This window comes from Dromiciops gliroides, chromosome 1 (genome assembly GCF_019393635.1).
Source record: "Dromiciops gliroides isolate mDroGli1 chromosome 1, mDroGli1.pri, whole genome shotgun sequence".
Lineage (NCBI taxonomy): Eukaryota > Metazoa > Chordata > Mammalia > Microbiotheria > Microbiotheriidae > Dromiciops > Dromiciops gliroides.
Genome location: NC_057861.1, coordinates 314,836,014 through 314,850,985, shown reverse-complemented (window position 1 = coordinate 314,850,985; position 14,972 = coordinate 314,836,014). Strand labels below are relative to the sequence as shown.

Sequence of the window (14,972 nt, the reverse complement as noted above, 5' to 3'; positions counted from 1 at the left end):
CCAGCAATATCACTAATAGGTCTATATCCCAAAGAGATAACAACAGAGAAAGAAAGACCTACATGTATGAACATATTTATAGCTGCTTTTTTTGTTGTGGCAAAGAATTGGAAATCATGGGGATGCCCATCAATTGGGGAATGGCTGGACAAGATGTGGTATATGAATGTCATGGAACACTACTGTGCTATAAGAAATGAGGGGAAAGGAAATTTCAGAAAAAACCTGGAAAGACTCACATGAATTGATGCTGAGTAAAGTGAGCAGAACCAGAAGAACTTGGTACACAGTATCAACAGCATTGTGCAATGATGAACTATGATAAACTTAGCTCTTCTCAGCAACACAATGATCCAAGACAATTCCAAAAGACTCATGATGGAAAATGCTCTCCATATCAAAAAAAAAAAAAAAAGAACTATGGAGTCCGAATGCAGTTTGAAGCACACTATTTTCACTTTTGTTGTTTTTTTCTTTCTTGTGGTTTTTCCCTTTTGTTCTGATTCTTCTTTCACAACATGACTAACATGGAAATGTTTAACATGATTGTACATATATAACCTATATCAGATTGCTGGCTGTCTTGGAGAGGGGGGAGGAAGGGAAGAGAGGGAAAAAATTTGGAACTCAAAATCTTATCAAAATGAATTTTGAAAACTATCTATACATGTCATTGGAAAAAATACTATTAAGTTAAAAAAAAAACTGTCTCCATGATGAAGCTATCAAAGTCTTTCTGCCAGTGAGGGAGGTGGAAATCACTCTTGTTATATCCATTTCACAAATAAATTCTCTGGGATCCAGTTTCTTTAAGTGATCAGATCAAGGTGACACAAAATCAGGGGTGAAATTTACTCACCATCATTGTCTGCTCATTATTTGTGACAAACTGTTTTATAAAACAAAACCCTCAAGAAGTTTACAATCCAGTTAGGGAGACAACACATACGCAAGACCATAAATGATTGATTTTTGGACAAATGGTTGAAGAAACAAATGCAATAGAGATCAGCAAAGTGAAAAGCCAGTTGTGGCTGGAGTGGGCAGAGAAGTCTTTATGACAAGTGGAGCCCAAGAAGAATCTTAAAGAGTGGGGAAGTCTGGGGAAGTCAATCCAATAAATATTACCTGCTCCCCATTGGATTTCCCTGGGTCCAAGGAATGGGTTCTTTCATGGATGCCACCTAGTCACTAGTCCATCAGGCAATTAGTCCCCCACCCACCATGGAAATCCATGCAAGTAAGATGGTTGCCCAGATTAGACACATTTCCTCTATGTTTTAGCAACAAAGACCTCCTTCCTGATTACCTTATTTAACCATGAACAATTATGGAAGTATGAAGTGAAGGAAGTAGAAATTAAAGGAACAAATAGAGTTTTTTGGAAGAAACTTTTCATTTCTTTCCCAAATTCCAGTATCTATCTCCAACTGCTTATTGGATGTCCCAACAGCAAGCCAAAGTAAGAACTTTCTCTTAATCACTCATTTATGTGGATGGTTCCTCCAGTCTTCTAGTCACTCAAGATTCAAAATCTTACAAGTCATCTTTAACTCTTCCCTCTTCTCCTCCCCCTCACACTCTTATCTAATCATTTGCTGAGTCCTGTCCCTTCTAGCTCTCTAACACTCCTAGCCCTTCTAACACTCTCTAACATCTAGCACTTTCCCCTCTATTTACCCTAATCCAGGTCCTCATCACCTCTCACCCCAATGTAACAGCCTCCAAACTGGTCTTCCTGGCACTATTCAGACAACATATTGCTGCAGACTGATTTTCCTAAAGCAGAGCTTTAATAATATCACTCTACTGCTCAAAAACTTTTATTGGCTCCTCATTGACTACAGATTATCACACAAATGCTTCAGTGGGGCATTCAAGGTCCACCTCAAATAACAATATCTTTGCAGGTTTATTTGAGAATAAGGCAAACTGGATTACTTACTACTCCTCAAACATATCGAAGGCTTTCCTACTTTCTTGTCTTTCACACATGCCATTTACTTGGAACATCATCTTCTATTTGTCACAAACCCTACCTCATTTCTCAAGGTCCAGTACAAATATAGACTTCTTGGTAAAACCCTCTCCGTTGCCCTCAACAGGAAGAGATGTCATCTCTCCCTCCTCAGGATCCCAAGAACTCTTGCTTTATTACCCTCTTCAAACTAATGCCAATCTCCTCATGTTCTGCAGCTCTAGGTCCTTATCTCCTGGTCTATCAAATAGATAATACTTTGTTCAATGAAGATGGGACTGAATCTTTCCCATTTTGTATCACTGCAACACCAAGAACACAATACTTTGTAAAGCAAGCACTCAATGAATATTGAATACACTTGAAAATAAAAGAATATGAGAAATTCACATCACCCAAACACTGACATGTAGCATGATGGGGAGCCCATTGGATTAGTTCATTGACATGTACAGTTTATATAAAGAAGGAAGAATGATAAACAGAGTAGGAACAGAGGATTTAGGAAACCACACAGCATTTATAGTGATCCATCCCCAAAAAGCGCCACACAGATTTCATTTTAACATGAAAAAGTTTCTCAGTGATTCAACATGGTTGTGGATCCTGCAGCATCAGAGTCTCAGAAGTATCGATATTGCAAGTAAGTTATGTTTAATGTGATTTTACATATATAACCTATATCAGATTGCTTTCTATCTTGGGGGGGGAGGGAAGGGAGGGTGGGAGAGAAATTTGGAACTAAAAATCCTATGAAAACAAAAGTTGGAAACTATCTTTACATGTAATTGGAAAATAATAAAATACTTTTATGATATTACAAGTAAGTTAAAAGAGAACATAAAAACAAATGCTATAAGGAAGTAATGATGGCTTGAGCATGAGAAGTGACACAAATAATATTAAAGGGAATATTTGATTGGAAAAAGAGATGAGTTTGTCGTATAACAAAAATGGGATAATAGAAAATCATGGGGCAGCTAGGTGGCGCAGTGGATGGAGCATCGGCCCTGGAGTCAGGAGTACCTGAGTTCAGGTCTGGCCTCAGATACTTACTGGCTGTGTGACCCTGGGCAAGTCATTTAACCCCAATTGCCTCACTAAAAAAAAAATCCAAGTTGAATACTGGTATTCCCCAAAACATTAAATGGATGATTAGAAAACTTCTAGCAGGTGAAAAGACTCTGAATGGTGGATTCATTTTTTTTAAAAAAAAGGTTTTTTTACCCCCAAAGACACTAATGGGCTGCAATTCTCACTGGTAGAGGGACCATAAACATGGATGAAACTCTGTTGATGCTAAAGCACAAAATACTAAACTACATAAATAGGATTGCTTATATGGTATAAAGTAACAATAGCAAGAACAGCAATAATAATAGTTAGCATTTACATAGTTTTTAGGATTATCGAAACTTTTAAAATATGATCTCATTTGATCCTCACAACAGCCCTGGGAAGTAGACCTTATTAATATTCTCATTTTACAGATGAAGAAACTGAAGCTAAGAGGGGTTAAGTGATGTTCCCAAGGTCATGCAGCTAGTAAGTGTCTGGGGATCGATTTGAACTCATGTATTCCTGACTCTAGGTCAAGTGTTCTATCCACAATACCACCTAACTGCCTATAGAGTAGAGGAAAGAATAAAAGATAACTCAAATGTGTTTAGCTTGGAAGATTGAAAAACTGGTGGTGATACCAATGAAGGGGACATAGTGAAGAAAGGGAGCCATTTGGGAAACAAGGGAGTCACAATTAGTTTGCTTTGGGGCTTGCTGAATTTAAGGTGATAGGGAAGTATATAAGGGTTCATGTCATGTAGACAGGTAGAAATAAGGTACTGATAAAGATGCTTGCCTTGGGAGTCATTTGTGATTCTTGAAGCTACAAGGGAAGATAAGCTCATCCAGTAAATTAAGAGCTCCACAGTGTATCATGTGATCACATCTCAGTATTCAATCAAATCCTTACTGTATAGTCCAAGAGTCATTTTCTAACATCTGGAGTGAGACTCTTGCTGGGATGATATTATCTGAACATTTCAAAATTCTAAACCAACATTCCCTTCTGTTGGCATGGAAAAATAAAAATTAACTATGTCATTTTGGTGTTTATTTCACATAACCCTGGGAAAGGGGCTTGTGTCCATAAAACTTAATGAAAACTATTGTCTCCCACAGTATCATGCAAATAAATGTTACAATAACTTTATCTACTTCCCCTCTGTTAGTCAATAAACATTTATTAAGCACCTACTATGTCCCAGGAGCTTTTCCTAAGGATACAAAAAGAGGCAAAAGACAGTCCCTTCCCTCAAGGAGCTCCCAATCAAATGGGGGAGACAAGCAAACAAATATGTACAAACTATATAGAGGATAAATAGGAAATAATCAACAGAAGGAAGGCACTAGAATTAAGATGGGTTGGGAAGGGCTTCCTGTAGAAGATGGGATTTTAGTAGAGACTTAAAGGAATCCAGGGAAGGCAGCAGGCAGAGGTGAGGAAGGAAGGAATTCTAGACATGGAAGATGGTCAGAGAAAATGCCCAAAGAGGAGAGATTAGATGTCTTATTCATGGAACAGATAGGAAGAGTGAAGAGTATGTGGTATGGAGTAAAATGTAAAAAGACTGGAAAGGTGGAGGAGAGGAGTAGCTAGACCATGATGGGCATTAAAAACCTAAAGGAGGATTTTGTATTTGATCCCTCCATTACTCAGCTGTCTTCTCACCCTAGAACATCTCTCTGCCAAGCTGGTCCCTTTCTTTCATTGGTGAGTGCCTTCCAGAGCCTCCATTGTAGCAATGTTTCATTTCCCTCTTAGCTGTACTTCTCTCTACATTTTGCCACCATGTCCCTGTGCAGATCTTCTTCTATTCCCTTTTCAGTCCCTTTTCACGTGGTATTTCCCTCATTAGAATTCAAGTTCCTTGAGGGAAGGGACGACCTTTCTTTTTGCTTGTATTTGAATCCCCAACATTTAGCACAATGCCTAGCACCCAGAATTGGATAAATATGTGTTCTGCCTAACATTACAGAAGGAGAGGTGCAGGAAAAAAAGATTAGAGATGGGAAAAGTTCTGACCATAAATGTCTTTGAGAATTGATGAAATATGTCTTATAAATAAACACATTCCTGACAATCCTTCTTTCAAGTATGTTTCTTTTTCCAAAGTATTATCACTACTACACAAAAAGGCAATTATTAAGTATCAAATTATGCCTTAGGATTTTAATAGACTCCCTCTATAGGGAACTACATTTACATAGAATTCTTGACATCCAAAGAGTTTTCATTTAAGGTTTAGTTCCATTCATCATCGATCAAAGCCATTTACAACGAGAACACTTACAGTTTCATCTTCAAGTTTAAGATGGAGAATCTTCTCACCCTCCTTATAGTCCTTGACTATCTCTGCTGATCGCCACACTTCATCAGGGTCAGGGATCCAAACCCTTGTGAACTGCAAGACATGAGCATAAGTAAGTCAGATTCAATATGTAACTTTCAGTTCCCTAAAAATGCTTCTTTGGATATTCTTTTTTTTTTAATAAAAAAAAATTTTTTGATTAACAAAAATCTTTCTTCTCATTTTCCCACCTTCTCCCACATTGAAAAAGAAAAGAAAAATCCCTATTACAAATATGTATACTCAATCAAAATAAATTACTGCATTAGACATGTCCAAAGAAAATAAACCTCAACCTGCACCAAGTCTATTACCCTTATCAGGAGGTTTATATTGTGTCTCTTCATGAGTCCTCTGGAATCATAACTGGTCTTTGTGTTGATGAGAATTTCTAAGCCTTTCAAAGTTGTTTGTCTTTACAAAATTGTTATAAATTATTCTCCTGGTTCTGCTCATTTTACACTGCATCATTTCATAAAAATCTTTAAAGGTTTTTCTGAAACTGTGCCCTTCAAATAATATTTCATCACATTAATATACCAAACTTATTCAGCCATTCCCCAACTGAGGGGCACACCAAAAAGAGTTGCTATGAATATAATATTTTTGAACACAGGGACATGAACAATCCTGAGAAAAGAGAAAAAAATATAAGATAAAAATGGTACTCAATGGATTTTCCTTATTGTAAGATGCAGTATATCAAGATGCTATGGTTACAAGAAAAACCTCACAAAAGACTGATTTAAGATGGTAGGTTGAGAGAATTGAAGGGGTCTGTTTTCCTCCTACCCCCAAAGAAAAAACCCAAGTATCAAAAAAAGTGAAGTAACTTTCAAGAAATCACAAAAGAAATTAAAATTCAACCCAAATAAGAAAAAAACAAAGAAGAATGAGTATAAATAAAAATATTACACAGTAATAAAATATGCTAAAGCACTAAAAGTAACAGAAACAAAAGAATTCACACAAGATATACCCAGATATGTCCTCAAATGCATAAATGGCACATTCCCAGAAAATAGGAGTGAATTGCCAAGCCTAGGAAAATCATAGGATCAATTTTTTAAAAGTTTCAAATTAAAAAAAAAAGCCTCATAAGGAAAGTAAGACAAATTGTAAAAAAAAAAAAAAGATTAAAAGTAATAATGAAGAAAATGAACAATATATACAATGGAATAAATATCATTTCCTAAGACCATAAACTAAATTTTCTTTAGAAGAAAACAAAATTCCACACAACGTAGAATATTTTGCTGCTTCTATATGAGCAAAGAATAGAACTAAATTACCCAAAATATGAGAAAACATGTGGATCCAATTGACAAAGGTAGAAGATCATGATATAAATTACTGACATCCTAGAGATTATGGAAGAACAACAGTTTTTTAATCTATATTTCACCTAATTATGAAAGGTCCCACACAACTCTTACAAGTTAGAAGTCCAAATTTAACATGCTTAGACAGAAAATTGTTAAATTTGAGTGCTATATAGATAAGCTAAAATTATTATTATAAATTGTCACAATAATAACAAGTTGACAGAAGTAGCGAAGAGCTCATTTAGCATCAAACCATAGTATAACAAAGGTCTTTCTTTGAGGACAATGAAGTATTGCATAAAATGAAATACAAAATTAAGAAACGTGAGAATTCAACAAAACTACAAATCAAATGAAGACAAAAACTAATCAGTGACAGGCAGTTTGAAGAGTTTACAAAAGTAAAAACCCATTTTTAAAGTCTTCCAATGACCAACAACTTACCCAATTGTGGAGAATACATTAAAGTAGTGGGGTAATTATAATAATAATAATAATAATATACGTATATATGCATTTCTACATTCCACTAACAATTAAGAGAAACTGGGGCAACTAGGTGGCACAGTGGTTGAAGCACTGGCCCTGGATTCAGGAGGACCTGAGTTCAAATTCAACCTTAGACACTTGACACTTACTAGCTGTGTGACCTTGGGCAAGTCACTTAACCCTCATTGCCTTGCAAAAAATAAACAAATAAATAAAGTAAAATATTAAAAAAATAATTAAGAGAAACTGAAGTGATAACATAATAATATTGAAATAAGTAAATATGCAATGTATGTTAGCCATTAGGGAACTTCTATTGTGGAACCTCCATCTACCATCTTAATCCATCTATGACTAAATTGGTAAATCCTAGGGAGTTTTCTGATGCACAGGTAATTTACGTGACTCACTCAAGGTCAAAGAGCTATTAGTTGTTAGAAATGAGCTTTTAACTCAGGTCCTTTCTCTACTACACCAGGTCCTTACCTCTACTGCATTATAAAAGCAAAATAAATCAAAAGTTTGGACAGTGACTTATCCACATATACTAGATACTTATTCAAAGACAACTTCAAAGTAATTTTGACAAAAACCAAGGAAGACAAGAGGTGGTATCTGCTGCTAATGATGAGGATGAGCAAATACATCAAAATAACAATACTTCCTAAATTAAATTACAGCCTTAATTCAACAATGCAATTATCAGCCATGATTCCAAAGGACCATGGATGAAGCATGCTATCCAAGTCCTAAAAGAAAGCTGATGGCCTCAAAATGCAGAAAAATACATACAGTTTTGAGACACAGTCAACATGAGAATTTGCTTTGTATGGCAGAGAACATTTGTAATGATTTTGTTTTTATTTCCTTTTTGTTATTCATAGGGAAAGAATTCAGGTAGGGAAGGGAAGGGAAGGGAGAGGTGGGGATAAAGTAGCCAAAATAAAGGGGGAGGAAGAAAAAGTCATTTAAGCATTTTTTTTAAAAATGCACAGAAGAGAACAGAAGGCCAGAAGTGATCACAGACAAGCAGGGCAGCTTTGAAATTGTATTGAATAATATATTTTTAAATAAAAGCAAGCAGTCCATCATAGAGATACAAAATTTCATTCAAAAATATTGGAGAATGAAATCACTATGCAATAATATTTGCTGGGATAGCTATATGTCACCACAAGGAACTAACTATATTGGCAATGTAAACCTTTTCAGATAATCTTGTTTTAAACCTAGACAAAAAAGGATGACATATTTATTTGCCTCAACTGTGAAGGGGGGAATTTTTTATCATTAACGAGGAAATTCACTTTACTCTTTCCTTAGAGAGATTAGGATAGTTGATGTAATCTGGATTTGCCTTTTTGTTTGTTTTGTTTTGTTTTTTTGTGGAGCAATGAGGGTTAAGTGACTTGCCCAGGGTCACACAACTAGTAAGTGTCAAGTGTCTGAGGCCAGATTTGTACTCAGGTCATCCTGAATCCAGGGCCAATGCTTTGGTTTTGCTGGTTTTTGTTTTGAAATAAGTGAAGATTCACTAAGGTTTGAAAAAGCGCACAGTGCTTAGGGAATGGAGGATGGTAAGGTATGTCCAGAAATGATGATATAAGAACAGAATTCATGAAGAAAACTTTATTTTATATTATAAAATCTGCTTGTGATTTTAATGCAAACCTTGGGTGACCTGGCAAGTGCCCTGCCACAGAAGTGGCAGTTAAATCTTCCGAGAGCCCTGGAGTCTCTGCTGGTGTGCTCTCCATGACTTTCAGGTAGTGAAGGCAAGTTCTTTTACAAGTCACAAGAAAGTAATTAGTAGAATAAACATTTAAAATGTGTTTTTAAATGTTTCTAATTGGTTAATGGCAACCCTGCCAAAATCAGCTCCTTAGCTATTAAAATTATCCAAGCCTAAATCTAAATGTCAATGAATGCCTCATAAAGATTATGTGTTTGTGTGTTCTGTAAATACTAACATCCACCCCCCCCAAAAAAATACCACTTAATCTCTCAAATACCATCCTGGTTTGTAGCCACAACTTCATTAACTATCCCACTTTTGTCAGTGAGTAATTTAGCCTCCAGTTAAGTAGTCATGCAGGTAAGCAACATCTTTACTTAGACTAATTTCCTTCTATGCTAAACCATTACAAATAGCATTTCTCACCTGTACTTTTTAGTTCTATAAGCAAGTTCTTTGGAAATGCTGATGAATTCAATATTATAGATTGGATTTCTATATAAATCTACTACCTTTTCACCAGTGGGGGGTGGGGGGTTGCAAAGGGAGAGGGAGAAGACAGTGGGGGGGGGAAGAGGAGGGGAGAAAGAGGAAGGGAGGGAGGGGAGGAAAGGTGGGAAGGAGAGAAGGAGGGAAAGGGAGAGAGGGAAGGAAAAGGAGAGAGGGAAGGAAAGGGAGAGAAAGGGGGAGAGAAAGGGGGAGAGGGAGAGGGAGAGGGAGAGGGAGAGGGAGAGAGAACATTTCCTACTACAAAAAGGATTTTCTTTCTTATATCCCAATGCCCTTTTGAAAACTATAGGTTTCTAATATGAACACCCTGTTTTTATAGCAATATAGTCACAATGTAGTCCATTTCGAATATTCATCTATTTGAAAGTTAGAATCTATAAATCTGAATTCTTGACATTCCATCCCACTGATGAAAAACAAATACAATTTGTTCTTGGCACTGGGTTGGAGGCACCTCAGGATATCTCCGTAACCACCTCCCTGCCTCCAAGTGAGCTTTCCCAAAAATCTGACAGCAGAGATATCAAGGCACTGCTTACTATGAAATCTCCAGAGAAGGAGACTTGACAGACTCTTCACTTGAGCTGTGTTTAACAACCTTTACTGTCAGCTAGTTCTTCCTCACACATCCTACATTGTCATCTTTCGCTGTCACTGACACCCACCATTCGACTCTACTGACCTTTCATTAAGGTGCTGCTTGCTAAACTTTAATTATACTGCTCATCTCTGGTCCCTCTGAAGTGATCCACATCATTCCTGATGCTGAGTTCTGAATTATGTAATGAGGATCTCCCATCACCAAATAAGGCATAGCACCCACAACCCTAATACAAAACAGTTCCTGCATTCAATCCCACAATACATGAGAAATACTGCAGAAAAGTGAATGGATGAGACTTGTCTTTCTCTCCCTTCAAAGCACCTGAGTTTGGGGGATACTGAACTGTCATCATCAAGATGCCAGAGAGGCAGACTGGGCTAGAAGTTGTGACCAGGGTTCCAATCCTAGCTTGAAGCTGTTGGCTTTTGACCAAATCACTTAAGTTTATCATCATGGCATGTGAATTGAGAGTTACAGTCTGGAGTTCTGCTTGGTGTTGTTATTTAACTCTTCTTATATTATTAAATTTTTCATATTTAGTTAAGTCTTGTGTCTTTGACCAAGCTGAAAGTTCCTTTACAGGGATGGGGATTTGTTGCCTCCTAGTAAATCTAACAGAGCTGGTATAATGCCTTGTACCAGAAAGCACTGCACAAATATTTGCTGGTTAGTCACTCTGGGCTTTTTCACTCTTCATCTATCAAATGGTGATTGTAATAACTGTTCCTATTAATGTCTCTAGGATGCTGTGAAAATAAGAGAGAGACATGAAAGGGCTTGGGAATAGAAATGCCCCATAAATGCAAGATATTTTTAGCTTATTTTAATTAATAAGATGTTTCTGGATTATTTTATTCATGAAGAGTCCTGTAACATTTCAATGCTGACTTGAGCCTTGAATATCACTAGATAACCCTATTACTTAATTCATTCCGGGCTCACTGCACCAGCAATGTTGAGTCAAGCTACACTTATTTCAATGAATGGGATAGAGAGTGGGGGGGGGGGAGCCAACAACCTTATTTACCTAATAAACTTGCCTCTATAATGTAATTTAATAAAATAGAAACTATAAGAACTGTGGGAGTTCTTTATTCTGTATTTTGAATACATCAAACTAACCAACCTATATCTAAATATTTTAAAAATCCTTTTCCCCACACACACCAAAGAAAAATCACATAGCAGGGCACAAAAGGAATGAAAGCACAATCCTCTTGTCTATCTAACCAATATTTCTTATAGCTTCATCTTTTCTTCTAAACACAGCCTCACAGATTTGGAATTAGACTTGAGTTTAAACCCTGTATCTCTTTCTTATTACCAATATGACCCTGGGCAAGTTACTTAACTTCCTCTTTTTTTGTGTGTGTGAGGCAATTGGGGTTAAGTAACTTGCCCAGGGTCACACAGCTAGTAAGTGTTAAGTGTCTGAGGGAGGATTTGAACTCAGGTACTCCTGACTCCAGGGCCGGTGCTCTATCCACACTTAACTTCTTGTCATCCTCTTGTCTATCTTGCCCTGATCTCAAGGAGCTTATACTCTATTAGTATGGAAAATAAAACACACATATAAGTAAGTGCAAGGTTATCTGTAGAGCAAAACAGACTCACATAGATTACCTAATAAAACTCTTCAATTTTATATTTGAGGAAACTGAGGCCCAAGGGTCACAGGTGGTAAGTAGCAGTGCTGGGACACAAACAAAGTGTTCTGGCATCTACAAAAGGCTTTTTGAGAATGTGAGCATGGCCTAAACATCTGGATTGTAAAGCTACCCTGGGGTTATAACCACCAGTGTTGGAGTAGGGTAAGGAGAATGAAAAATTTCTCTGGTCACTAAGCAGCTTTTTTGTTAAAATCAACCACCACTGGGGCAGCTAGATGGCGCAGTGGATAGAGCACCGACCTTGGAGTCAGGAGAACCTGAGTTCAAATCCTCCCTCAGACACTTAACACTTACTGGCTGTGTGACCCTGGGCAAGTCACTTAACCTCAATTACCTCACCCAAAAAACAAAACAACAACAACCACTGGAAGTGGTTGTTTTCTAAATGGCTCAGGATCCAGCATAGTTATTCCCATGTAACTGGAGCCATGGAAAGGGTTTACCTAACAGCACATTGCCAGCAAATGAAATTGCACAGTCAGAGGGCAGGAATGCTGGGGTTTATGTCACATATACAGAACTTCTCAGAGAGAATTACATATTCTTAGAGCATTGAGCATTCATTCAATTCAGCAAACATTTATTAAACACCAGCTGTGTGACAGGCACTGAGGATACAGAGACAAAAAATCAAACAGCCTCCACCTTCAAGAACTTTACATTCTACTGGGGAAAAAATGTGGTATCTGAGCTTTGAAAAACAAAATAAAAAAAAACTAAGGATTCTCCAAGGTAGAATCATAAATAGAATTTGAAAGTTGTAAGGGATGTCAACAGTCATGGTGGTGATGGTGGTGGTGGTGGTTGAGTTGTTTTAGTCGTGCCCGCTCTTTGAGACCCCACTTGGGGTTCTCTTGGCAGAGACACTGGAGGGGTTTGCCATTTCCTTCTCCAGTTCATTTTACGTATGAGGAAACTGAGGCAAACAGGATGAAGTTATTTGCCCAGAGTCACAAAGCTAGTAAGTGTCTGAGGTCATATTTGAAGGAGATGAGTCTTCCAAACTCCAGGCCTGGCACTCTGCACACTATGGCACCACCTAGCTGCTATAATTTCCCACTATAACATGCTTAAAAAGTGATTTGGCTTGAAGACTTCCAAGGTAGGGAACCCCACTACCTCTTCAGGTGTCCATTCCAATTTTGTTAAGCTCTAATTGTTAGGAAATTTACTGGTTCTCCAAGTACTGGAAGACAATTATCACACCCCGCCATATCTCTTCCCCATACTAAAAATACCCAGGTCCTTCAATTGATCTTAAGACCAAGGAGCCAGCCTTCGCCTTGAGAGAAGAAAACAGAGAATTAGGGCACAAGGAGCAGCCTGTGTAAAGGCACAACAATAAGAAATGAAACATTAAGGTTGGGGAAGACAAAGCAGGCCAACATTGGCTTCAACAAAGAGTACACTAAGAAGAATAATGTCCAAGAGGGCTGGAAAGGTATGTTGGAGGCAGATTGTGAAGGGCTTTCAAAATGAGGCAGAGGGGATATACTTTATCTAAAGGATAATAGGGAGCCACAGGAACTTCTGAGCAAGGGGACAAACAAGCCAAACCAGTGCTTTAGGAACACCATTTTGTTAGCTGCATGAAAAATGGAATGGGGGCCAGAAGACCAATTTGGGAGGTATATTGCGATAGTCCAGGAAGGAGGTGATGAGATATGTTTGCCAACATATGACCCAGAACCTCCTCATCAGATGTTAACCTCTTTTCTTCCTTATTAATCTAGAGCAGATTCAAACTCCCATGTTTCCCCAACAAATAGCCATAGCCTGCTTTCAGCATCCGTAAAGACCTAGCTCACTTCACACCTCCTGGTTTACTTAGTTATTGAATTTACACTCCTGTGGAACAGGGGTCAGTGGTCTTTCCAAAGTAACATGCCGGGATTCAGTATTTATTCACTCTAATTGAAGCTTTCCCAGTCAGGAATGGTCTCCCTTCCCTGAAAAGCACCATGCACTGGGAACCTCCATGTCAACCTGGCGCCAAGGGGACTGAAGCAGAAAAAAGTTTGGAGAAAAGCTCACGTTTCTTCAGTGAAGGCAGTGATCCTTGGACAAAGCAGGCATGACCTCGAAGCTGCTCAAGTAGGCTGAGCATGTTGAGAAGCATGTGGGAAATGAGGGAAGTTGTGGATAGGAGCTTTTTTTTTAACCTTTTAAAAGTGGATTTTGTTGGCATATTTTTTTACATCATCTATATTTCCCAGCACATTTTTCTCCTTACTTCATCCCAAGAAGCCATCCAAAGAAAAGGGGGGGGGAGTTCCTTATAGTTAATCAACATACCCCCAAAAGCATAAATGCATATGCAATATTCCACATTCATGGTCCCCATCCCACTCGCCACAAAGAAGAGAAAGAGGAGATGTCTTCTAATAGCTCTTCTTTGCAATCCCACTTGGTCATTCTAATATTGTAGCATTCCATTTCCATTATTTCGTGGGCAGGAGCTTTATAAGAATTTGTGGGATCCAGTGAGATAAGCTGTGAAAAGCAGAAACAACTGAGAGAGCTGACCCCTTGGAGAAGATGTTGCAGAAAGGGAAAGCACACTCTTCTTCATCTTCCTCCTCTTCCTCCTCCTCCCCCTCCTCTTCCTCCTCCTCCCCCTCCTCTTCCTCCTCCTTATTCTCTTCACTGCAGCCCAACACCCACCCCAGAACTGTAACTCTGGTGACAGCTCCCACAGAGAATGAGGCAGCAGAGAATGTGGCTGCAGTTCATTTTTGTTTAATTAATTGTACTAGCAGTATGAATGCTACTGAAGATCAGCTCCAAGGCCAATTTGACATGTGGACCATACAGAGCACCCCCAACATGCCTTTATCCCCTAAAACAATCCAATAACACTAGGAAAGAGAACTGAGTACATGTACAGAAAGGCACCATAGCACTCTGGAGCTAAATAAGGGACAACAGAGATAAAGAAAAAATATTATTCATTTTGTAATGCCCCAAATCAGATGGACACAATATATTTCTCTATAACAATAGCTGGCATTTATATAGAGTTTTAAAGTTTGCAAAATGCTTTATAAATATTATCTCATTTTACCATAACAACCAGGAGGTGGATGGCATTAATATCTCCATTGAACAGAAAGGGAAACTGAGGGTAAGGAAGTTTAGTAAATTGCTCAGGATCACACAGCCATTAAGTGTCTGAGGCTGTACTTCAACTCAGGCCATCCTGAATCCAAAACCAGCATCATGCCATCTAGGTTCCCTACATAAATAAATAT

The 14,972-nt window shown here is 38.0% G+C and overlaps 1 protein-coding gene across 1 annotated transcript in view; it reads right to left on the bottom strand.

Moving 5' to 3' along the window:
- The window catches only part of MYO5B (myosin VB), a 577,307-nt gene that overhangs the window by 367,763 nt on the left and 194,572 nt on the right, over positions 1-14,972 (bottom strand). Inside the window, 1 exon segment of the mRNA XM_043977928.1 lies at positions 5,332-5,442. Coding sequence (XP_043833863.1) covers positions 5,332-5,442 — 111 coding nt within the window.